The 25,652-nt window shown below is 38.7% G+C and overlaps 4 protein-coding genes across 6 annotated transcripts in view; 2 read left to right on the plus strand and 2 right to left on the minus strand.

The window, feature by feature from the left end:
- rhbdf1b (rhomboid 5 homolog 1b (Drosophila)) overlaps positions 1-4,213 on the plus strand; it is a 28,515-nt gene extending 24,302 nt beyond the window's left edge. For all 3 annotated transcript variants that reach the window (XM_088323781.1, XM_088323782.1, XM_088323783.1), the window contains 4 exons: positions 117-217; positions 1,487-1,640; positions 3,027-3,250; positions 3,320-4,213. In XM_088323781.1, the coding sequence (XP_088179907.1) occupies positions 117-217; positions 1,487-1,640; positions 3,027-3,250; positions 3,320-3,545 (705 nt within the window). In that variant the 3' untranslated portion in view covers positions 3,546-4,213. The remainder of the gene's footprint in view (positions 1-116; positions 218-1,486; positions 1,641-3,026; positions 3,251-3,319) is intronic.
- A 5,692-nt stretch (positions 4,214-9,905) lies between these two features.
- Positions 9,906-12,261, plus strand: hbae4 (hemoglobin alpha embryonic-4). Its single transcript, XM_088323571.1, has 3 exons — positions 9,906-10,155; positions 11,189-11,393; positions 12,074-12,261. The coding sequence occupies exons 1-3, from the start codon at positions 10,064-10,066 to the stop codon at positions 12,200-12,202; spliced, it is 426 nt and encodes a 141-aa protein (XP_088179697.1). The 5' UTR covers positions 9,906-10,063; the 3' UTR covers positions 12,203-12,261.
- A 4,823-nt stretch (positions 12,262-17,084) lies between these two features.
- LOC148347468 (hemoglobin subunit beta-2-like) lies at positions 17,085-17,826 on the minus strand. Its single transcript, XM_088323127.1, has 3 exons — positions 17,659-17,826; positions 17,373-17,595; positions 17,085-17,302 (listed from the first exon to the last, which is right to left on the minus strand). The coding sequence occupies exons 1-3, from the start codon at positions 17,748-17,750 to the stop codon at positions 17,174-17,176; spliced, it is 444 nt and encodes a 147-aa protein (XP_088179253.1). The 5' UTR covers positions 17,751-17,826; the 3' UTR covers positions 17,085-17,173.
- Positions 17,827-21,346: 3,520 nt separating this feature from the next.
- LOC148347469 (hemoglobin subunit beta-2-like) lies at positions 21,347-22,056 on the minus strand. The gene is made up of 3 exons (XM_088323153.1): positions 21,915-22,056; positions 21,629-21,851; positions 21,347-21,559 (listed from the first exon to the last, which is right to left on the minus strand). The coding sequence occupies exons 1-3, from the start codon at positions 22,004-22,006 to the stop codon at positions 21,431-21,433; spliced, it is 444 nt and encodes a 147-aa protein (XP_088179279.1). The 5' UTR covers positions 22,007-22,056; the 3' UTR covers positions 21,347-21,430.
- Between the last annotated feature and the right edge of the window lie 3,596 nt (positions 22,057-25,652).

The following is a 25,652-nucleotide window of genomic DNA, read 5'->3' on the forward strand; positions in this document are numbered from 1 at the left end:
TTTGTTTGGAATTGAATTGGCATTGAATTTATTTATTTTTCCTCTCATTTAAAGCCAAACACGTTTCCATTCTCAGGTTCTTCAATGTTTATGCATCAGCCTTCTTTGTCCATCAGGTGGCGTGCATGGATGATGTGTGCGGCCTTCTGCCTTTTCTCAACCCTGAAGTCCCGGACCAGTTTTCCCGACTGTGGCTGTCCCTCTTTCTTCATGCTGGGTGAATATAAGTCTCATTTTTTTCAAAAGATTCACATTTTTTGTATCATTTTTAAAAAGTAGGAGAAAAAATATATATAGTTTATGTACTAATTCATATAGCGGCAGTGCCATTGACATTATAAAAAACTCTCACCTCTTTGACCTGTGGCCCTCCCTTTAAAAGAAGGACTAACAGACACAGAGACAGATTTTTTTCAGGGCCATCACCACCCTAAACAGGTGCACAAAATTGTGAAAGTATATTATTTGGGGATTTTCCTGTCGCTGCCAAATGTTTCTTGTTATTGCATGTTTTTTTTGCACTGCTGTTATGATTTACCATTCCTTAAAAAATAATTGCACTGTTGTTATAAGTCAAGTCAAGTCATGTTTATTTGCAGGGTTGGGTAGGGTTCCTTTAACTTGATTACTTTCAATTACTTTTCGATTACTCCAATACCAAATATGCTAATAAAAGACAAAAGAAATTAAATATGAATAAAATTACTAAATTCTGTGCAGGGTTGGAGAGTAACGGAATACATGGAACGGCAAAAATAATGTTGGCAAGCTGTTTGGATTTATTTTCATTTTGTTTCTGTCGCATTTTATGTTCGTTTTGCCGGGGATCAAAGAGATCAAAGCCAGGAGAGAAAACTCATCACGTGTTGCGAGTCATAATTTTATTCATATTTAGTTTATTTTGTCTTTATTAGCATATTTGGTATTAGAGTAATCCAAAAGTAATTGAAAGTAATCAAGTTAAAGTAACCCTACCCAACCCTGTTTATTTGTATAGCCCTTAATCACAAACAGTCTCAAAGGGTTGCACAGACCACAGATTATTGCAAACCACTAACTATTATGACACCATCCCCTGATCTAAAACCTACATGAGGGCAAGGAAAAACTCAAAACCTCAACATGAGGAAAATGAAGAAACCTTGAGGAGAGACTAAATATGAGGTAATCCCCCATTTGACCAGGATGCATTGGATGTTGCAATAACAAATATTACACAGATATTGTTAACATAAAATATAGGTTATAACTTACTTACTTTGTAAATATTTTTGCCTATTCATATTGGCAGTCGTATTTTTCGCTTTAAAGTCCTTATTACATGTTTATCCTGGAGTGCCATGTCTAATCTCATAGCATTCAACGTTTCACAACTACATATCAATGACAATAAAGACTTTTCAATTGAATTCAATAGAATTCGATATTTTCCATTTTATTGTGCAAAGTGCTCTTCAATTGCAAATTAAAATATTCCCGTGTGTAGGATTCTTCACTGCCTGGTGTCAGTGTTGTTCCAGATGACAGTGCTCCGAGATCTGGAAAAGCTAGCCGGCTGGCTGAGGATCTCCATTGTTTACATGCTGAGCGGCATCGCCGGAAACTTAGCGTCTGCCATTTTTCTTCCCTACAGAGCTGAGGTAGGCGAAAAGCATCATGTCATCTCTTCTCAAAGATTGGTACTCTGCTTTAAGTTGACTTAACTTAAAATCAGCAATTTTGTTTTTTTCAAATTTCTCAAACTTGTGAAAATGGTTCTAAGAATAAATATAAGAAATAAAATGGTATAATTATGGATATAAATAAGAAATGGTCAAATACAAGTAGTAACAATAATAATAATGAAATAATAAAAACATCAAAAATAGATAAATAGATAAATAATAAATAATCTACCCTTAGATTATTGTTATTTTTTGGGGAGCTCAGTGTATCTGATCTGAGATCCATCATAGCATAATTGCTCATTTTGTGTGTCTGTGTGTGTGTTTGTGCTCTTCAATATAACTTCTCATAATACTCTGGCCATTCCTGTGCATAAATGACCCTCGGCTTACTCATGTAGACAGGAAACCCACAGAGGTGAATAGTAGATGTAGCAGTGACCTACATGACTTCCATCCTCATCAACTCAGCATTGTGAAACTGAAAACGCAAAAGAATTGCAGGGATGCTGAGGTGATGGATCTGACAAGCATGTGGTCTTACCCTGTTTTCCCATCTCATTTTCCTTTACGAGATTTAGTTTTACCGAGGCCAGTGCCTTTCTTCCAAAGAGAACTAAAAGAGGAATGAGAATGAAACTAGCTTAGGCAGATTTTAGTCACAAACATCAGTATCCGTCATCTGAGTAATCTTAGGGGGATTGTTCTCCCGAATCATGGTAGGGGCCAGTGTGGTGGTAGTGCTGAACATGCAAAAAAACCCACATCCAAATCAAAAAGTGTGTAGGGCCCGTCAGGGGAGCATCCCCTCCCATTTCCCTACCCAACAAACTCTTTTAGGCCCCGGTAGCCCCGGCAGCAGAGCCTATCCGGGAACTGGCCTGAGGGCCAAGAGCAACGCCACCAGGAAACCAGTCACCCCCAGCCCAGCAACCCTGGCCAAGCGGTCAGCCGACCCCCCAATCCTCAACCGACCCCAGTCTTACTCACCCCATCCCATCCTGACCCCTGGAAGAGTGGTATCTATGTAATCTTCATCCTCAGACTCGGGTCCTCTACCAGAGGCCTGGGAGTTTGAAGGTTCTGTGTTGTAACTTAGCTGTTCCTAAGACTGCAGTCTTTTGGACTGAGGCTTCAGAGGTCATGGGATCTGTCGAAGCGGCTCTTCCAGTTTAGAGGTTACACCCCCAAGTGCCCCCAGTAACATGGGGACCACGCTGGCCATTTTACAAAATATTTACAAAACATTTTTAAACTTGTATTTGCGTGCTAACCACCTAGCGGGCGTGCCGTTAACACACAGGCCCACAGGAAATAGAGTGTCATATTTAAAGAATCATTTTGTCTCTTTCTTTGGTGAAGGTTGGCCCCGCCGGCAGCCAGTTCGGCATCCTGGCCTGCCTCTTCGTGGAGCTGTTCCAGAGCTGGCAAATCCTGGAGAGGCCGTGGCGGGCATTCGGGAAGCTATTTGCCGTCACCGCCTTCTTCTTCTCCTTCGGTTTGCTACCTTGGATCGACAACTTTGCCCACGTCTGTGGTTTTGTCTCAGGGTTTCTGCTATCCTTTGCCTTTTTGCCCTACATCAGGTGAGTGCGGCATTCGTTCGGAGGGATGTGATATCGAAATATAAAAAGTCTGATCGTTTGTTGTTTTAGTTTCGGCCGCTCTGACATGTACCGGAAGAGGGCGCAGATCTGCGTGTTCTTGCTAGTTTTCGCAGCGCTGCTCGCCTCGCTGGCCGTCCTTTTCTACGTTTACCCCATCAAGTGCGACTGGTGCGAGTACCTCACCTGTATCCCCGTCACCGAGGAATTCTGCGGGAAGTACGACCTCAACGCCAAACTCCTCCGACCCGCGTCGGGTCGCCGTGCGGCGTTTTAAAATGAAGACATTCCAGATTGCTACATTCTACACCCACTTTCAAACACATTACCATCATTCAATGTCACCTCTCCAGGGTCAAATGGAATATTTAGTGCCATCTAGTGGTCAAGAACTGATGAAGAAAGAGTCATTACTTCCCAAGTTCTCAGTTGACAGATCTCTTAAACGCCTGGGTTGTCTGGGCAACACTTCCTGGTGTGTGTCTGGGGCAAGTACAACCAGGTGGCGCCCATTCTTCAGGATGTTTTTGGGGTTGGGGTTTACTCCCCCACATTAAAGACTTTACTGGTTTCCAAGGTCACCAGTATCAGGAGAAGCCTCCTGATTTGACTCAGATACAGCGCCATCATCATTTGGTCGCCGCTGTTGTAGTTGTAAAGGGACCTACTGCTACTCCAGAAATGAGCCAGACCTTGCAGCGCACTTTGCCCCCAAAGCCTTCTACCACATCCATGATGACACTGATACCAGATCCTGTATCACTGTAGGGAGAAAAAAGGGAAAAAAAATCTTGATTTTGTTTCCAAAATTTTGAGTAGGCTTGTTTTGTTCAAACTTCTAACCTACCATAAGCATTGCATCACTTGTGCCTCTTCATATTTTTGTGGCAATAACATAATGTCCTTTTCTTTTGGAACATATTAAAGGCACTTTATCCGGTACAACACCTTATGTTTTTAATTCCTGCACTTATTTAGAGTAATCATATCGAATCTTTCCGGTATCAACAAAAGAAAATAAATAAATAATGACCAGAAGTCAAATTATGGCCCATAATGCATTCATGCATGGTATTTCTTTGTAATATGCCTCCTAATCATGTAGGTAAGAGTATTCTCATTGCATAAACAATAAGGTGTCACGACCAGAACGGAAGTAGGACCCAGATGCGTAACGTTAATCACAAGTTTATTGAGATATAGATGAAAGGCAGCGCCAGCGATCTAGTGCTCACAGGACGCGGGAAGCAAGCCGCTTAAAGAATCGGAACGTATTCCAAATGCAGAAGTGGGTCTTCCGGAGCGGGAGATCGTAGTGTAGTAGACGGAAAAACAGGTCGTTATCCGGGACGGGAGAGCAGAACGTGGTCGGTGTCAAAAAAACGAGTCGTTAGCCGGGACGGGAGATCAAAACGTGGTTGGGGTCAAAAAACGGGTCGTAGACGGAGACAAACGGGGAAATCAGGAACGGACGGATGGAAAACGAGTGAAAAAACGGGACCGACGGGAGTCAGAGTCAAAAAATGCTTGCCTATATATATATATATATATATATATATATATATATATATATATATATATATATATATATATATATATATATATATATATATATATATATATATATTATATATATATATTTATATATATATAAAACGAAGCATCAAAAACTATTACCTGACATTTTACCTAAACAAGTTTTTTTTTAAACAATTTCTCACCGGCCAAGATCCGTGTTTATTGTAATATTTTTTAAGTGCCTTGTACTTCATTTTGAGATTTTTCCTAACAATCGCCAACACACAACTATGTGCAAACTGGATTGCTCAAAATATCGATAGATTTATTTTTGCCATATATCACCTGCATATATTATCTCCACAAAACGTTGAATTGTATTCATTATATGGGACAGTTTAAGAGCCAATGTGAGCACAACTAAGTCATAATAAGGCTATATCTGCCATCTAGTGGTGAGTAGGGATATTACATCCTAAAACAATACATTGGATCACCTGGTATGAATAGAGATTGGGCCAGTTAATATTGCATTTATAGCATACAAGCATAATAGCCCTTTTTTGTGTGTGTTCCATGATCCAATTTTGAACTAATTCTGTAAAACAAGTTTATTAAATCCCGTTGCTTGGTAATCTTAAATTAGAGTTTTTTATGCCTTTTACATTTAAAAATTGCAGCATAATTACAAAGATTTTGGGAGCTAAATATTGAAAAGGTGTAGCCTTATTCAGTAGGTATGGTTCTATTTGATTTCTTTTAATTTTCCTTAACTTAGGAATGCTATAATTAAAAACAATGCAGAACAATCTTAATGCTAACAAGCATACTGGCCTGGCGTACTTGGACGAGGTTGTTGGATCCTTAGTTTGTTGAAAAAGCATCAGGGAGCCACTAGGGAGTGCCGGAGAGCACTTTGATCGCATGTAGCTCCAGAGCCGGTTGTAAACGAAAGCAGGTGTTTATTTTGTTAATATTTATTAGGGGTGCCTTGACATCAAACCTAGTTAAAGACACTCCCAGAGGCCATAAAGTACTACTGTGTAAATATTCACGAAAATCGGTCCAGCCGTTTTGGGGCCTATGAGCCATATACGAACACATACATACACACACGCACACACACAAATAGATATTCATAAAGTAGTTGAGATAGATTTAGGTTTGAGGGACCAGCTCAGAGGCCCTGCGGTAGAGCAGCTGCCTCAAGACTGGGGGGTCTCTGGTTCGAGCCAAGTCATACCTAAGACTTAAAACATTGGTACCCTTTGCCTAGCTGCTTGTCGCTCTGCTTTTTGGGCCAGGTCATGCAAAATAAATAGTGGTTGGATTGGTTTGATGATATTAATATAACTATGGCTTCCTCGATTTGTATTTTTCAAAACATACCCCTCCAAAAATAATATTTCATTAATAAGTGTGTTTATAGAAATGTTCGATCATCACAAAGCGAGAGGTTTCGGAACTGAAAAGAAATCCTACTCATTGTTTCTTTATTAACTCGATCAAAAAATGTAGGTATCGGAACCCTAACATTTGGGATCATCCAAGGTAAACGAACGCACTCATTTTACCACGCCCATCGAATATTGGCACGAGATTTCCTGACTCACGTTTTAAAAGCCGTGCGATTATTTGATAAAGCGGCCAGCATGCCAACTCGCGCTCGTCGACGTCAGTTTATGAAAATTTGCTTTGGTATCAGGACGGCGGAGCGGCTGACGCCCATCCGTTCCCCCCTTGCAGCCTTTGCAGATAGCAGCAGCTCTTCTAAAAACCTTATCTGGCGAAACCTGACCCACAAAAAAGAAAAAGAGAAAGAAAAAAATTGCTGAGTTATGTTTCTGCTTTCGAGTTTGCACGGTTTCAGTGGTGCCCCTGAATACATACAAATATATACCTCTTGTTCAACTGATAGATCATTTTGCGGACCGGTTCTAAAAATAGCACACCAGCGCTGGATTTTCTGGTAAAACGATTGTTTTAGTGATAGACTGAATATATTAAACCCTACATCCAATAATGAACCTGGTAATAACATAGTAACAACATAGTAATAACATACAAAGCTGTTATTCTAGAAATGCATATCAAACCGGGCGCCCTTTGAGCTAATTAGTAACAAAGGTAGCTCTCAGCTACAAAATGGTTGGAGACCCCTGCTCTAAGCAGTTTGTTGTAAACAAAATCGGATATTTATCCTGACAGATAATATGTGTTTACCTCGGAGTGCCATGTCTAATCTCGTTTCACTATGTTATCATTGACAATAAAGACAATTCAGTTACTTTTTTTAGAATATGAAAACATGAACGAATAAAGTCAATACATATAGGGTAATTTTTTTACACTCTGGATATTTTCTAGTCAAGGGTTGTTCAACAGGCGGCCTGCGGAGCCCGATCAGGCCCGCTAAATGATTGAATCCGGCCCGCAAGACAACACTGAGGGAAGCGCAAGAGAAAAACGAGCCGCAGGTTGATATACTACTACTACTTGATGTTGCCAAAGCCAGGTGCCTCTCACAAAGATGCTGGAGTTGTATTTCTTTCTCTCTCTCTCTTGCTCTCTCTTCCTCCCTTTTTCTCTTACTTTCTCTCCCTCTCTCTTTCACTCTCTCTCTCTCTCTTTTCCTTTGTACCATTCTGTCTCTTTCTCTGTGGCCTTTTAACTTCTTTTGCTCTGTCTTCCTTTTTTCCTTTTCTCGCTCTTTTCTCTCTTTCTCTCTCTCTCTTGCTTACCCCTTCTCTCTTTTTACCCTTCTCTCTTTCTCTCCTATTTTCTCTCCCTCTCTCTTTCTTGCTTCTAATTTCTCTTTGGATTTCCTTCTTTCTCTCTCTTTCTTTTCCTTTCTCTCACGATTCGTCTTTGTATCTCTTCTGTTTCTCATGTTGTCTCTCTCTCCTTCTCTCTCTCTCTCTCTCTCTCTCTCTCTCTCCCTTTTTCTATCCCCTTGTCCCACACCCTCTCCTTTTGTATCCCTCTCTTTCTCTTATTTCTTCCTCTTTTTTTCCTTTCTCCTCAATCGACTAGTCCGGCCCCCGAGAGAATGTTTGTTCTATCGTGTGGCCCCCGAGTTAAAATAAGTTTCACACCCCTGTTCTAGTCTATATAAGTAATTTTGTGTTTTTACAATATGAGTTAATCATCCACGGGGGCCGCCATTTTGAGACATCCTGTCGAGTGAAGATGCCATCAGAGCTGCTCAGCTGTTGACCAATCACGGCTCTGCTTCAGAGAGGAAGTGAACCGTATTTGGTTGTTTGCTGATATCTGGGCAAAATAAAAATATAAACATGATCATTTAGGGTTGGGAAAACTACGGTTCGCAGGCCACATACGCCCCCTTCCTCAATAACTGCTGGTTTCGGATCAAGACCTTAAAATAATAGCACAGGGGTGGGCAACTATTTGGAGTTACAGGCCAACTTGGGTTAACAATTTGGCCAAGGGGCCAGTCCTGGAGGTATATTCAAATTTACATGAAGACATCTAAATGCAATATTTATTATATTTGCTTTTAAATAAATTAGTTTCATCAAATTGCTTTGAAAAGCTTACAATCAAACAAAATAACGTATGCTATTTAGTATTTTTTAGTAGTTTTTTTTAGTATTTCAGTGGCATTTTTGTAGTATTGCTGTCGTTTTATTTTTGTGGTATTTTTTTGTAGTATTTCCGTAGTCGTATTTTTTAAGTATTTTTATAGTACTGATTATGTAGTCTTTCCTGTATTATTTCTGGAAGATTTTCATAACATTTCCATAGCAAAATCTTTGTAGTATATCTGTAGTATTTTAGTAGTATTACTGTAGTTGTATTTTTGTAGTATTTCTGTCGTAATATTATGTAGTATACCTTTTATTTTTGGATATAGTATTACCGTAGTGTTTTTTTAGTATTTATGTAGAAGTAATTTTGAAGTATTTCATAGTTATTTTTTTGTAGGATTTCTGTAGAGTTTTTGTAGTATATCCATAGTTGTCCATCCATCCATCCATTTTTGCACCGCTTATCCTCAGTAGGGTCGCGGGGGTGCTGGAGCCTATCCCAGCTATCTTCGGGCAGTGGGCAGGGGACACCCTGAACTGGTTGCCAGCAAGTTGCAGGTCCATAGTTGTGATTAGGTGTTATTTCTTAAGTGTTTTTGTAATATTACAATAATTGGATTTTTGTAGTATTTCTGTTGTAAATTTTCTGTAGTAGTATTTTTGTATTATACTATTGCTATAGTATTATTTTTTTTTATTTATTTATTTTTTTCCAGAATGAAACCAAAATGACTACTAGGTCCCTGTTTTGGGCACTAAATTTGATATTTACTTTTGTGGTAATTTGTAGTATTTTTGCAGTATTTATGTAGTGGAATATTGTCGTAGACACAAAAAAGGACGATGGGGACAAAAAGTGGCACCTAAACAACATTTTTATTAGTAGAACTTTGTTAACGATTGTATGTATATTAACATTACATTTTACTAGTTTAGTTTGGCTCTAGTGTGTGTGTGTGTGTGTGTGTGTATTTAACAACAGCTTTTACTGACTTCCTTTGTGGGATTGTTTGATGTTCTCGCACCTTTTGTAAGTCTTTGTTTTTATTTTTGTAAGACTGCGTACAAATACTTGACTTGACTGTGTTATATGTTACTATTTTACCTATTTGATTCCTTCTCGAGGCACCTTTCGTTACTTCCCTGATCCCTACTTGAAGGTTTTGAGTTTGTCTTTGCCCTCATGTTGGTTATAGATAAGGGGATGGTGTAATAAGGGCCTGTGTTGTCCTTTAAGACATTTTGTGATTTGACTTGACCTTATTAAAGATTGTCCACCGGACGCATGTGTCTGCACATGAAGCCTTTCCACCCGAACCTAACACTGGTAGTTCACCACGCTAATCTGTAACAAAAAAGGAGCTCTCAGCTTCAAAATCTTGATGACCCCTGCACTAGGGTGCCAGTTCCACCCCAGTGAGCGCTTAGCATCGCACCTGGTGCAGCATCCGGTTTGTGCACAAACATGCAAGTTGCATGCAAATGATGCGCATCAAGCAGGGAGATAATGGAAGCCCCCACCCACATGTTGTTCTCCGATAACCCAGTAGGCAAACACACCCATTTGTTTGGACCCTGGCTCCAAGCTGACTACGGAAAATAATACATCTGAGTTTTATAGTTTTTTTTTTGTGTTGTGAGCAAACGGTTGATAAACGCATTTGAAGGACTTGTTTTATCAGTCGTGGACCCCTTTTCATTTTTTTCTTATGTGCATTCGCTCGAAATGCTGTCAGAAAGAGAGAAAGAGCTACTTGAGAAAGAATGGACCAAATTGATTCCGGCGGCTGCTCACATCGGAGCTGATGCGCTTCTTCGGTAGGTTCCAAGAGTGTCCAAAACCCCCTTAAAAAATATCAATAATGTGGCGCCACGTGTTTTTAATGTATAACAATGCGCATAATTGTCCTGATGTTTTATTCTACGAAAGAAGGAAGTCAGAAATATCACTCCTGGTTCGTCAGAGTTTCACTCGAAAGGGCACAAATCAAATACAAACATCGAAGATGGCAGACTCTTATTTTTAAAGTCCTGCAGTTTCTCTAAATCGTGTTTTTGTGTCAATATTGTTCAATAACTGTAACGAACTGGCGTCTATTTTCATTTTGTGACAAGTTCCGTTCTACTGGTGTATGTATTTCCCAGTGTCTTTGAACGCATCGCGCCTGCAGGAACCGAACAAGTGCTACAGTGCTAGTGTTCTTTTCTATTTATTTATTTATTTATTTATTCATTCATTATAATTTATTTTTAATAAATCATAGATAGAACTGATGTTTTTTTATTCATCTAGTGAAAAACTACAGAGCTAAATCCAGCCAAGATGGGGGGTGGGGTTAATTGCATTTTTGTAGTAACTTAGTCATAATCCTTTCTTCCCACTTCCCTTGAATGCAGCACCTGTTCATTAGCTTAGCTAGCGTGCCGTTGCTTCTAGCTATGCTAGCTATGTTTAAGACACATTTTTGTGATATAGTGGAAACAATGTGAAATATCAATATAGATTAATATATTTGGTTATTTTGGAATAATGCTTGTATATCATAATATCTGATATACAAAATTAGTTACTTGTTCTTGTGTGGTGCTAAAATTTTACATCCAGCAATATGCATTCATACATCTCGAATTGCATTGTAGTTTATTGTATGAATTGTACATAAAAATACATAATAACCTTCTTGTTACTGTAACTGTGTGAACACACCGACAAAAATATTCTTATTTTGGACATGGCTGAAAAAAGACCAATACTTTGTCAAGCCAGCCTCTGAAAAGGCCAAGATCATTAAAAGGTGAACACAAATCATCATGATATCTCATTCATTCAGATCTCTCATCCGATTTACAGAATGTTTACGACCTTTCCCGGCAGCAAGACGTACTTTTCCCACCTCAACATCAGTCCGGGCTCCGATCACTACTTCAGCCACGGGAAGAAAATTGTTCTCGCCATCGCTAAAGGGGCCCAAAACATCAACCGTCTGACGGAAACTCTGTCATCTTTGCAGACTTTGCACGCTTACGTGCTAAGGATAGACCCGTCCAACTTCAAGGTGCTTGGACACATTTCTGGGAGTGTCACTATCATGCATATTTCATTTTTGGAAGCAATTCCAAATCTCCAATTTCATAGAATAGGAAAAAAGGGCTACGAGATTTGGTAATGCATACCTGGATAAACGTAATAAAGACTTAAAATATACAAATAAAATAAAAGATTAGTATAGATAGTAAAGAAGGAAATAACTCTTCTTCCTCAGGGTTGTGAGCCGTTTAAAACATGCACTGGAGCTGAGCAGTTCTGTTGAGGTTTTTATTACAGAAGATTACGGGCACAATGGTGGTACATATCAAGGCTGTATGACTCACAAGCGCAAACACTAAAACTGTTCACAATCACTTTTATACAAGGAGCCATGAATAATATGAAACATAAAGTGGAGAGGGAATGAAAACTATATTATGACAAACCCATATTCTGGCTACAAAATAAAACATGTCTGAGATCATGGAAAAGCTAAATAATCGCAAATAAATCACGAAATGAAATAATTATGAATGAATAAGTTATCAATGACTGAAATATTATGAACAAAGAAATCATACAATCTTGACTGACCTTTATTTTATCTGCTTTAGAAAATAGTACAATGGCATTAGCAGCAAGGTTGTGCAAAAACAAGAAAAGAAAATATGAATTTCTTTATAAATGAATAATTTCACTTTGTTGCAGAATTTCAACCGATGCATGCTGGTGGCCTTGGCCGTTTACATGGGCGATGACTTCACGGAGGTTTTACACGCTGCCATGGACAAGTACCTGTCAGCATTTGCTGCTGTGCTAGCGGAGAAATACAGATGACTTAATTAACACAAACAATGTACAGTATTTATTTGTTTTAATAAAATATTTGAAAATGAGATGTGTGTATTTTATTGCTGAAACATAGTAAGAACTGGTGTCTTTTTCTACATAATTTACTGTATATCTAACAATGGCTATATTACAGTGATTGTATAGGTACTCAGACCACTCAGTATATGAATATAACGGCACTTGAGGAAAAATATGAAATTTTTATTTCGCTATTTAAACGGAACTCAAACAAACCAGGACACATCTCTGGATCAACTTTCTTCCGTGTCACCACCTGAACAAGGAGGACCCAGATGCATAACGTTACTCACAAGTTTATTGAAGTATAAAGGAAAGGCAGCGCCAGCGATCCGGTGCTCACTGGACGCGGGGAGCAAGCCGCTCACGAGATCGTAGCGTAGTTAGACGGAAAACTGGTTGTTAGCTGGGACGGAGATGAAAACGTGGTCGGGGTCAAAAAAACGTGTCATTAGCCGGGACGGGAGTCAGAGTCAAAAATGCTTGCCTTGTGAAAAGAGAGGTCTGCTGACGGACTGACAACAGGCGAGTGAAAGAACTGAGCATAAATAGGACGGGGAACCAATCAGGTAATCAGCAGCAGCTGGCGCCAAATGAGCGGGCACAGGTGAGTGTAATGAGTTATCATGACAGTCCGTGTCAAACTGTAAATTTGGAAACTTCAAAATAAGCCTCAGAAAACGCAAATGTCAATGCCGTGGGACGTTCTTATTTGGAGACTGTTTTGGGGGCATTGCAAGATAATGGCTACGTGACTCTAAAGAAAGTTAGAATTGCAAAAAATCATATTCCACTCCAATAAATCGCTTGTACTCAGTCTCATGTGTGGCTATTTCTAACACAGCTAGCATCGCCCTGAGGAGCGCTCCTGCATTAGACACTAGCTAGCTGTTAGCATTTGTTGTTGTTGTCATTTATTCATTCTGAATATGCATCACAAGCAGTGCAAGGCTTCCTGAAAATTGCCCAAAAAAATCACGGTTGCCAGTTTCGCTTAGAAATACTAGGGTGGCTATAAATTAGTTTTTGTGAGCATTTTTGGATAACTGCCTGCTTAAACCTTTCTGCTTAAACTCATCATGTGCCGAGGTTGGCAAAAAAGGTATTGTGCTTTTGACATTATTTTGTCTAAAAATGGACAAAGCTAATTTATTATGTGTGTCCCATAATTCAATTTTGAACTTCTGTTGAGAAAACAAGTTTGTTAAACCCAGTTGCTTGGTAACCTTTAGGTAAATGAGTGTATTTTTTATGTATCTAACATTTTAAAATTGTAGCATAATTCTAAAGATTTTTAAGAAGCTAAATATTGGAAAGGTAAAGCCTTTTTAGTAGGTAATTTCAGAAATTGTTAATCAAAGACAAAATATAAATGTCTTAATTTTTCCAAAACATTCCATTCAGTTCATCAGGGAAGGGGAGAAAACAGCATCTTCCAAGAAAACCAAGAAGAGCCTGCTGCAAACAGCATCAGCATGGCAGATGAGGGTAGACCTGGGAAGGAAATTACACTTTCCCCATGTAGTCCAAACTTTCCTTGAGGCCAGACATCGTGATTTGATCAGAAGAGGCTCAAAAAATCATCCTGATTGAGCTAACTGTACCGTGAAGATGGATGCAGCAAAGCCCATGAAAGGAAAAACGCCAAATATCAAGAACTGGTCCAACTGTGCAGGGACAAGGCATGGCAGACCTGGCTATTCCCAGTGGAGGTCTTGTGCAGGGGCTTCCCAGCACAGTCTGTATGGGTCACATTAACAGCTCTGGGAATAAGTGGAAGGTAGAGGAAGGCAGCTGCCCATAGGGTGGGGCAAGCCGCGGAGAGAGCCACTTGCTGGCTCTGGAGTAGGAGAGAGGAGGTTAGCTGGGGACCAGGAGAAGATGGGCAGTGACTGGCCATCAATGCAGGCCCGCCAACTCGAGGGTGTTGTGGTTTATGGTCAGAACGCCCAGTGACAGTTGGACACCACCTGATGACATCTTCTCCTTGTTGAAGGCTACAGTCACTGAGCGTCTGCAAAGTTAGCACTGATTAGAAGTGTATGTAATATTAATGTAACCTTTTAATTGAAGGAATTGTCTTTATTGTCATTTATTACAAAGTAGTCAATATAATTATCTATCCAGACTATTATATTAAACCCGATTTGCATGCGTGTGTGTGTGTTCATATGTGGCTTAGAGCCTCCTATACCAATTTTTCGTGAAAATTTACACAGAGCATCTGCTCTCGTGTACAAGTGGCTCTGGAGCCCCATGCGGTCACGCTCTTCGTTGGCACTCCATAGTGGCTTCCTGGTGGTTTTTCAACAAAACACGTCCCCAACAACCTCGTTAAAGTAGAATCCTCGGCAAGACCAAGTCTGGCAAGGCCAAGCCCAGCAACCCTGGGCCATTATGCTCGTATGAAAACTGGCTTAAACAGGGGAATCAGGCACCTGTAGCCCATTTCCTGCACACACATGTGCACTGTGGCTCTGGATGCTTCTATTCCAGACTCAGTCCACTGCTTCCTCAGGTCCCCCAAGGTCTGGAATTGGCCATTCTCCACAATTTTTCTCAAGATCCAATCACCTCTTCTGGTTGTGCAGCGTTTTCTGCCACACTTTTTTCTTCCCATAGACTTCCCACTGACGTGTTTTGATACAGCACTCTGGAAACAGCCTATTGGCTCAGATATTTATTTTTCTGTCTTACCCTCTTGCTCGAGGGGGTCAATGGTGGCCTTCAGGACAGCAGTCAGGTCAGCAGTCTTTCCCATGATTGCGGTTTCGAGTAATAAACCAGGCTGGGAGTTTTTAACAGCCTCGGGAATCATTTGTAGGTGTGTAGAGTTAAATCGTTCACTCAGATGATTCGGTCAGTTGCTCGTATAGAGCACCATTTCATGATATATTCTTTTTTCAGATAAGAATTTGGGATGATAACCCAGGTGTTTGCTGAAAACCATCCATCCATCCATCCATTATCAGCACCGCTTATCCTCAGTAGGGTCGTGGGGGTATAGGAGCCCATCTCAGCAGTCCTCAGGCAGTGGGCAGGAGACACCCTGAACTGGTTGCCACAGAGACAGACAACTCACTCGCTCATTCACACCTAGGGACAATTAAGACCAGCCAATCAACCTGACATGCATGTTTTTGGAATGTGGGAGGAAACCGGGGTGCCCAGAAGAAACCCACCCAAGAACGGGGAGAACATGCAAACTCCACACAGGAAGGTTTGATCTCACCACCTCAGAACTGTGCCACACACGCGCTAACCACTGCGCCTTATGCTGCCTTATGCTGAAATCATTGGCTTTAAAACAATAAAGGACCTAAAATATTTCAGTTGGTGTGCAATGAATCTAAAACGTATGAAAGGTTCATTTTTATCATTGCACTTTGGAAAATAATGATCTGTATCTCACTATGTTGTTTTTTTTAGAAGGACCTGTATATATATAAATACACAAAAAAGGAAAGACAATGTACATGTATGTACTGGTACATGTTTTCCCCAAAATGATCCTGACTTGTATGTGAACATCAAGGTGCCAATGAGTAGTAAAATGTGTTGTGGATCCGAGCCTTTAAGTTATTATCCTGCAGTTAGGGAAATGGTGGGGAGGCCTGAAGGAAATTCTGGGGGAAAAAAAGTCCGTCAGTGGGGGCGCGGATACGTTTATGTATTTCAAACCAGGGAGGGTACGGCCCACAATGCCCCATGTAGTTCTTACCCCCAACACCTGTTTTTTTACCACAGGGTCCCCTTGAGGCAGAAAATACTCTCAATTGTTACCCTGTAAAAGTATCATTGCTTGATAAAGGAGGGCCATTGGCTAAGGTTGAGGTATGTCAGTGCAGAAAAACCCACACTATGGAAAAAGAGCTGATACTGCAGATTCAGACACGGTCTAAAGTGCTGCAAAAATAAAAACTATCCCTTTATCCAATAACACGGTTGCTAGACATATAAATTAAATTTCATTTAATTGAGCTCCGGGGTTAATGGTGGTGAGTTCATGGTTAGTCCGAAAATGTTTAAAGATGAAGGATTTAATCTAATTTTGTAAATCCAGGTGTACTTTAATTCTTTGCTCGTACAGTTAAAAAAGCAATTATTTATAATAAAATTGTTAAACTTTATTTCTTATTATCTTAAAAGGTAATAAAGATGCAGTGTTATCCATAGGTGTACAATTTTATTGGTGAAGTATAGAATTAAGTTGCAGTTATGTAGGGGAGGATCTTGGGGCTGGCGTGAGGTGTTTTCTTCTTCCTAGGCGGTTATGACAGAAAATAAGTGGGAAGCATTGCACGACGCCAATAGTGACATAGATGACATGCGAAAAGGCATTTGATTGTATCTCATCACATGAATGTAAGAGGCCGGAGAAAGCAGAAAGTCACCCTGAGAGATAAAACAAATGCAAAAAAGCACAAGGAAAACAACTCTTTGGTGTATATATGAGTATGAATTTGATTTCGAAGGATATTAAATTACTACTTTGTATGTCTAGTTTACATTGTCAATACATTAAATTAGTATTCAACGTTTGTCACTTGCAATGCTTGGTTTGAGCTGAGAAAAAGTGAAACTATATGTTGTACCGATTTTTGTTCAAAGTGTGCGTTAAACACTAATAAATACAGTAAATACAAATATAAGTTAAAACATTTTAAGTGTCCAGGTCTTTTGAAAGTGTGGAAAAAAACAGAAAAATGCAAGAAGGTAGATTCAAATTCTATATTAGTGTATGAAAATAGAAAATGATTCAATATTGACCGTTTCTTGTTGAAAACATTGTAAAAAACAAGGGTGTCGTTTTTTTCTTGGTAAAAAAATAAACAACAACTGCAGCAAGTTTACGTTGGTGGGATTTTATTTAGTTTTTGGAGAAAAACAAATGGAAAGCACATGTATAAATCTCCAAAGGAGTCCAGCGTCCAGTCTCTATTGGTATTGACGTCCCAGGGCAGACACCACCACGGACAAGAACTTCTGCCAGGCAGCCTGAATGTCTGGGCTGAAGCCACTTCCCATTTTACCGGCAATGACGATGGTCAGGCAGTCAGCCAGTAACTGAAGGAAACACAGATCGAGTAAATAAGATATTTTTGGAAACGGCGGGAACTTCAATTCTTTTTCTTACCTTGAAGTTATCGGGATCGACGTGGAGCTTCTCGGAGTGCAGCACGCTCAACTCGGCGTATGTCTCCTTGATGTTGTCCATGTTCTTCAGGGCCCGGTCCAGACCGTGCAGGATCTTGGCACCATGGGCGGCGATCTGGGGGTTGTTCTTGATGGCTTCAGCGTTGTAAAGGTTGCCAAAAGCACCAAAATACCTCTGGGTCCAGGGGTAGACGATCAGGCACCTGAAACAGATACGAAGCGTGGTCACCAAGCTTGCATAAATGACGATGGATCTCGCATCTTACCTGATGAGGGCATTGGAGCCGTCTTGCTCATAGACGAGGTTGCCCATGATGTTGGTGATGGCAGCACGCTCTTGGTCACTCCACACAACCATGTTTCTTGTTTTACTTGCTTCAGGCTTGGTAAGGAATTCAAAGCTGAGTGAATTTTTGGAGGCCTCGCGGGCACCTTATATAAATGCCAACTTGGTCTCCACGCCCTTGAGGGGGAGTCCTTGTAATAGGCTGGAGATGATCAGCTGCAGATAGGTTGCGAACGCTTTCAGAACTTTCTGGAACCTTCCAGAACTTTCTGGAGCCTTCCATTTCTTCCAAATTGATATAAAATAAATTACTTATAAGTTTTACTACAAAAAATAAAGCCAGCAATAAATGTACACTGTTCACATTGCATCCAATAAAAGTATGTGTGCAATTGAAATTGGGAGCAGATACTACAGTAATAATTTGAGTAGATTAGTAGAGGAACAATACGAAAATAATAAAGTATTTTATCATTTCCAAAAAAAAAACAAGCTATTCAAAATAGTCAGATATGAATTCTACACCACGTTTAACCCTGGAATACATTTTAACTGTTTTCTCTCTCTGCCAACTACCACAGGAAGCCTACATCCGATCGGAAATGAACCTTTGTTTTTTGGACTCACTCCCCCATTTCCCGAACCGTTTTGTAGTGGTCAATAAATCTTCTTTTGTTCGAATCTGCAAAGCTGTCACATGGCTGTGCGTTTCAAAGTGCAAAACTTGTTTTAGATACCCGGGTTGCCACATTGTGTACAAGCAGATATGGAGGTGCATGCCGCCATGTGGCTCTTTGGCACGCCCAAGTGGTTCGCTGGCCCATTTTCAACAAACCATGGCCCCAACAAACTTGCTCAAAGAGGGCCATTATAGTTGTATTTGTATATATATATATATATATATATATATATATATATATATATATATATATATATATATATATATATATATATATATATATATATATATATATATATAAAATTGTGTGAAAACAAAAATTGAAATATGAAATAGGACTTTCCTATAAATCAACAACCTCACTCTTTTTCTGCAGGATTTAAAGGAATATTTGCTGGAGGCCTTGGGCGAAATCTTCATGGTGGTTATACTCAACGCCATGAAAAAGTACCTGCCTTTGCTGCAGTGTTGGCGGAGAAATACTGATAGAATTCCAGCTACAAGCAATTTTTTAGGCACAAACAATGTACAGTATTTCTATATGTATTGATTTGTAAATAAGTTGTGTTTATTTAAAATATTGATGACAAGAACTGGTAGATCTTTCTGTGTAATTCATATCTCACTGAGGCTACATTACAGTGATACTTTGGTACTCGGAGAATTCTATTAAAAGACAGTCGGTATTCAGCCCGAAAAATTGAGTAATTTCTGCTTTAATATTTTAACGGAAATTCAGAACACAGCTGAACGTGTGGCTGAGCGAGTTGAGTGGCCATCTTGGCTACTCCGGCCCGGTCGGCTCGCATAAATTTGGAGAGGGATCGTCAGTCCGACAACACGTGTTGATGTTTATTGTGATTTAGTGCGTTTTAAAACCCCTTTTGCCGATAATTACGGGTTTAAAGAAGGTTAGTGACAAGGGGAAGGAAAAGTGAGAACATTGATCGAGTTAAAGAAGAAAGTTATCAAGAAATACCAGAATGGTGTACTAGTACCTGCCATCGAACCGTTGCTTAAAGGTACAGTAAATTGTTTTAGGTTGTTTTACATTTTTATCTTGAATATGTTTGATTTATTATGTACACATTCAAACAATCTGTGTTGTTTGGATATCCATTAACCCATTATCTGCACCGCTTATCCACAGTAGGGTCACGGGAGAGCTGGAGCCCATCTCAGCTGTCTTTGGTCAGTGGGCAGGGGACATCCTGAACTGGTTGCCAACTCACTCGCTCATTCACACCTAGGGACAATTTGAACTGGCCAATTAACCTGACATTCATGTTTTTGTAATGTGGGAGGAAACCAGAGTGCCGGAGGAAACCCATGCGAGCACGTGGAGAACATGCAAACTGCACACAGGAAGCTATTTGGGAACAAGTAGGAACGTATGCTTCGTATGGAAATAAATGTTTCAGTACTCGAACAAATTGGTGGTCTGACATCAATCCCCAACAAATTATGAGTGAGCATCGGAATCCACTTTGTTTTCGGTAGTCTAATGCATAAAGAGGTATTGTATTTAATACCGTATTTAAAAAAATAATAACTTAAAATATGAGTGTGCGTTATACAGATTTTCACACATATACATATTTTATGGTCGAATATTACTATATTTGTACAACGATAAGTCAGTCAAAATATGTCGCTGACCACAATGACAAATCTTTGGATGTTATGGGAATCAAACTTGGATCGCTGTGGTGAGAGCGCCAAACACTAATCGTTGGACTATCAGTGATATAGATTACATACGAAAAGACATTTGATTTATCTCATTATCACAAGAAAGTAAGATAATGGAGAAACAGAAAATCATCCTGAAGGACAAAATAAATGACAAGGGAAACAACTCTTTGGGTTATGTATGATTATAAATTGGACATTAAATAAATACATTGTAATTTTGATGTTGGTATTGTGCTTATAGTTTACATTGTCAATAAATGACTTTTATCAAAGGCCATACATATTCAACTACACTTGTCACTTACAATGCTTAGTTTGAGCTGAGAAAATACAAAATTTCATACCATTTTTTTTTTTTTATTATTAAAAAATTAGGAGTGCATGTTATACACTAGTACGTGTTATACACGAATAAATATGACAAACACAAATATAAATGACATTGCTTTTAAGTGGTCGCTCAGGTCTTTTGAAAATGTAAAAAATTGTAAAACACTACCGACCCTGGCGGTTCATGACAGAAAATAACGGGGGGCAGCACGGCGGCGCAGTGGTCAGCGCATTTCCTGCACAGTTCTGAGGTCATGAGATCGAACCTCCTGTGTGGAGTTTGCATGTTGTCCCTGTGCTTTACGTGGGTTTCCTCCCACATTCCAAAAACATGCATGTCAGGTGAATTGACCAAATTGTCCCTAGGTGTGAATGAGCGAGTGAGTTGTCTGTCCCAGTGTGCTCTGTGACTGGCTGGCAACCAGTTTAGGGTGTCCCCTGCCCACTGCCCGAAGATAACTGGGATGGGCTCCACTACCCCCGCGACCCTACTGAGGATAAGCGGTGCAGATAATGAATGAATGGATGGATGGACTTTAAAGGACTTTAAATGAATACATTGTGAATTTATGTTGGTGTTGTGTTTATAGTTTATATTGTCAATAAATTATTCAATCACACGGTCGCACGTATTCAAAGTTTATCACTTGTGATGCTTAGTTTGAGGTGAGAACAAGTAAAACTAAATGTTATACTGATTTTTATTCAAAAAATAGGGTTTTAAAGTTGCCAGGTCTTTTGAAAATGTGAAAAAAAAAAAAAAAATATATATATATATATATATATATATATATATATATATATATATATATATATATATATATATATATACGAAAAGGCAGATTCCAATTGTATATTAGTTTATGAAAAGAGAAAATGGTTCAAATTGATTATTTTTTGTTGAAAACATTACATAAACAAGATGTCGTTCTTTCTTGATGAAAAAGACAACAACAGCGGTAAGTTTATGTTGGTTGGATTTTATTTAGTTTTTGGAGAGAAACATCTGGAAAGCACATGTATAAATCTCCAAAGGAGTGTCCGGGCTTTAGTGGTATTGACGTCCCAGGGCAGACACCACCACGCACAAGAACTTCTGCCAGGCAGCCTGAATGTCTGGGCTGAAGGTACTTCCCATTTTACCGGCAATGACGATGGTCAGACAGTCAGCCAGTAACTGAGGAAACACAGATCGATTAAATAAGATATTTTTGGAAACTGCGAGAACTTCAATTCTTTTTCTTACCTTGAAGTTATCGGGATCGACGTGGAGCTTCTCGGAGTGCAGCACGCTCAACTCGGCGTATGTCTCCTTGATGTTGTCCATGTTCTTCAGGGCCCGGTCCAGACCGTGCAGGATCTTGGCACCATGGGCGGCGATCTGAGGGTTGTTCTTGATGGCTTCAGCGTTGTAAAGGTTGCCGAAAGCACCGAAATACCTCTGGGTCCAGGGGTAGACGATCAGGCACCTGAAACAGATACGAAGCGTGGTCACCAAGGTTGCATAAATGACGATGGATCTCGCATCTTACCTGATGAGGGCATTGGAGCCGTCTTGCTCATAGACGAGGTTGCCCATGATGTTGGCGATGGCAGCTCGCTCTTGGTCACTCCACACAACCATGTTTCTTGTTTTACTTGCTTCAGGCTTGGTAAGGAATTCAAAGCTGAGTGAATTTTGGGAGGGACGGGGTGCTCTATTTAAATGTCCAGTTGGCCACCCCACCCTTGAGGGGAGTTCTTGTGATAGGCTGGAGATGGTCAGCAGCAGATAGCTTGTGGACGTTTCCAGAACTTTCTTGAGTCTTGCTGTTGATCCAAATGACAGATAAAATCAAATAAAACTTTCACTACAAACATTTAAGACATGCATAAATGTATAGTGTTCTCATCCAATGATAGTACCTGCACAGTTGAATTTGGATAAGATACTACAGTAATAATGAATATATTAGTAAAATGACAATATCAAAATATTCAAAGTATGTTATTTACAAAACAAAAAAAAACATTAAAAAATAGATATTAATTAAACACCACATTCACCCTGTAATGTAAATTTCACATCGATCAATGACAATAATACATTACCCTTTTTCTGATAATTATTTTACATTAATCAATTACTACATATATTCCAGCATCAAAAAAAAATTAAACATTTAATATAAAATGTTTTCAAATTCACAGGATTGTGTCCAAAAAAAATAAGAACATACAATAAAGTTCCTCATTTTATGTATAATACAATTAAAAAATGCCATACATTCTGGAATTGTGACCATTCAACTGAAATATTGAAAGCCTTTTATTGTTTTAATATTTCAGATTAATTTAATAGCCTACTAGATTACATTTGAGGAAATTGGAATATATTGAATAAGTGATTTATTTTCTGTAAAGCGATTCAAAAATGTCATATTGATTACAAAGGCCTTGAAATATTGCAAGCATTTTATTATTTTGGTACTGCTGAGTTTGGAAAAAAACTCAAATATCCAAGCTGAAAGTATAAGATAGGACATAATCAGCAGCATCAAATAATAAAATGATGTCAATAGTTAATAAAATTAATCCGATAATGTATGACAATTTGTTTCAATTGCATTACAGAAATAAAAAGCTTTATACAGTGGCGGTTTTAGGTATACGGGCGAGGCGGGCGGACCCCCGGGGCGGCATTTACCCCGTGACACATGGGGGGCGGCACGAGAACTTAAAAATAGGAAGGATTCACTGTATTACTATATATATATTAATTATCTGTTGGCTTTTGACTTTCAAATAATGCAAATTATTCATAACTTTGAATACAAGCTGCGCATTTTTCTGAACTGTGTGAAATGGAGGTGACTGGCCTTGCGATCATCACGAAATAGGGGAGCAGATAGCTCATTTTGCATCAAGGAGAGCCAGAAAGGTCAGTTTTTTAGTTTGTTTTCTTGTCATTATGCAACTAAAAATTTCTTTAGAGTTTTTAAATGTGTGTGATTTGCTGTATAAGAATATAAGTTAATTCGATTATTTAATATTATTGTTCTCTTCACAATTTTCGATAAATATTTGCTGTTTTTACGCATGTAGTGTATTTCTATTTATTATTTAAGCATTGTTTGTTGAATAGTTGCAATTTTATGTATCTGTATTTATTATTTAAGCATTTGGATAAATATTTGGCATTTTTATGTGTATTTGTATTTATTATTTAAGCATGTTGATAAATATTTGCGCTTTCTTAGTTAGATAGTGTATTTGTATTTATTTTTAACCATTGTTTGTCGAATTGTTGCTGTTTTATGTATATAGTGTATCTGTATTTAATATTTAAGCATTTGGATAAATATTTGGCATTTTTATGTGTATTTGTATTTATTATTTAAGCATGTTGATAATTATTTGCGCTTTTTAGGTAGATAGTGTATTTGTATTTATTATTTAATCATTGTTTGTCGAATTGTTGCTGTTTTATGTATATAGTGTGTCTGTATTTATTATTTAAGCATTTGGATTAATATTTGGCATTTTTATGTGTATTTGTATTTATTGTTTAAGCATGTTGATAAATATTTGCAGTTTTTAGGTAGATAGTGTATTTGTATTTATTATTTAAGCATGTTTTGATGCATATTTGCGACTTGTATGTATATAGTGTATTTATATTTTTCATTTTTGGAGGTAAAATCGCCCAGGGAGTAATTTAGTGTAGAACCACCACTGGCTTTATCCCATTACTCTAATCTTCTTAATTGACCTTGAATAACTAGACCTCACTTAATTTGCCGCTCACGTTGCAGACAAAATTCGAATCTTAGCGTCCTCTTTTGTTGTAGTTATGTAGTGCAATGCAAAGTGCATCATTTTCCCTGATAGGGGTGTTCATATGTGAGCGTTTTTAAAATAACATCTCGTTCCATCATCGTTCACTTTAACACTACAATATCATTGCATACTAGGGAACAATGAGGCATATACTTGGTTCAAGAATATTCAAAAATAATATTTAATTTATTTCAACAGTTATGTTAAGAAGCAATGAAATTAAATCGTGGCAGTTTTTTTTTAATTTACCATGCATTCATTGGATCGTGGCATTGGATAACGGCAGAGCCGCGTGAATTTTAGACAACTTGAACCAAAACCCTCTCTTTTGTTGGAATTTTTGAAGAGTCACTTTAGTTCTTCCCCCCAAAAGTTCTGTGTTATCTATTTGTGAACCAGTTGTTCTCAACTGGTCTGGCTTAAGGAGCCACCATTCCACCCGGTTGACAAGCTGGGAGCCAAATTAAGAAGAAAAAACATTTTCTAGATTGTATTGAACGAAACGATTGTGCAGTACAATAATGATAGTAGAATATATTGACCTTTTTTTTTCAAAAAAACAAAATGGCCAGCAAAACCAAAACGACTTCAAGCAACGTATATTCTTGTATATAAGCCTAAATCACATTCAAGCAACCCCCTAAAACTTCTTTCAAATAGCCATAACCTCATAGAAGTTCATACTCAAAATATTTTAAAAATCGTGTATGTCATGAACCAGAACAGGATCAGGACCCAAACGCGTGATGTTACTCACACAAGCCTATAATTTTACAGGAAATGGGGAGTCATGTATGATAGGCAGCAGTCTGACGTGAAATGATAGGAAGCCAGAGGCCAACGAGATCGATTAAATAGACGGAAAGACAATCTGTCAATGAGCCGCAGCTGGCGCCACACTGGTGGGGCCAATTGGGCGCCATGGCGACCGTGACAGTGTACCTAAACAATGCTAATTACATAATTGTGTATATAATAAAAATCAATCCAGCATTTAATAAAACAAAACAAAAAAATATATATTTTTAAGCTTTTTACTGTACCTTCAAAGCAGTGCTTCATGGGCAGATGTGGTACCCTGAATTATTTTGATTCATTTAAAGACAGTAACTGTAAATTTTAAGACATATTGAAATTGGAAATTCACTCATTAGTATTATTGGTTTGCCCATGTTATGTTTTTTTGGTAATGCATTACCTGTAATGGACTGAAGAAGTGTATGATGGGATATCGAGTCTGAAGAAACAAGAAGGGAAAAATCACAGATGCAATCGTTCAGGGCGTTGAATAAAAAGTTGCCTCAAACAAAGCTGAAGAGGATGCTTAGAATATTTTGTGTTTCACATTTATTTGATTCTTTGACTTGTCACTGTTTTCCACTTCTCCTTCCCATTATCACTAACTTTTCTTGGGACCCATTATCAAGGGCAGAAAAACGAAATGTAACACA

This window comes from Urocampus carinirostris, chromosome 19 (genome assembly GCF_059441175.1).
Source record: "Urocampus carinirostris isolate Australia breed hairy pipefish chromosome 19, RoL_Ucar_1.0, whole genome shotgun sequence".
Taxonomy (NCBI): Eukaryota; Metazoa; Chordata; class Actinopteri; order Syngnathiformes; family Syngnathidae; genus Urocampus; species Urocampus carinirostris.

Coding starts and splice junctions, on each gene's coding strand:
- hbae4 (XM_088323571.1), top strand. CDS start 10,064: ATGCTGTCAGAAAGAGAGAAAGAGCTACTTGAGAAAGAATGGACCAAA. Junction 10,156..11,188: donor GGAGCTGATGCGCTTCTTCG/GTAGGTTCCAAG, acceptor TCCGATTTACAG/AATGTTTACGACCTTTCCCG. Junction 11,394..12,073: donor TAGACCCGTCCAACTTCAAG/GTGCTTGGACAC, acceptor ACTTTGTTGCAG/AATTTCAACCGATGCATGCT.
- LOC148347468 (XM_088323127.1), bottom strand. CDS start 17,750: ATGGTTGTGTGGAGTGACCAAGAGCGTGCTGCCATCACCAACATCATG. Junction 17,596..17,658: donor GGCTCCAATGCCCTCATCAG/GTAAGATGCGAG, acceptor TATCTGTTTCAG/GTGCCTGATCGTCTACCCCT. Junction 17,303..17,372: donor TCGATCCCGATAACTTCAAG/GTAAGAAAAAGA, acceptor TGTTTCCTTCAG/TTACTGGCTGACTGCCTGAC.
- LOC148347469 (XM_088323153.1), bottom strand. CDS start 22,006: ATGGTTGTGTGGAGTGACCAAGAGCGAGCTGCCATCGCCAACATCATG. Junction 21,852..21,914: donor GGCTCCAATGCCCTCATCAG/GTAAGATGCGAG, acceptor TATCTGTTTCAG/GTGCCTGATCGTCTACCCCT. Junction 21,560..21,628: donor TCGATCCCGATAACTTCAAG/GTAAGAAAAAGA, acceptor GTGTTTCCTCAG/TTACTGGCTGACTGTCTGAC.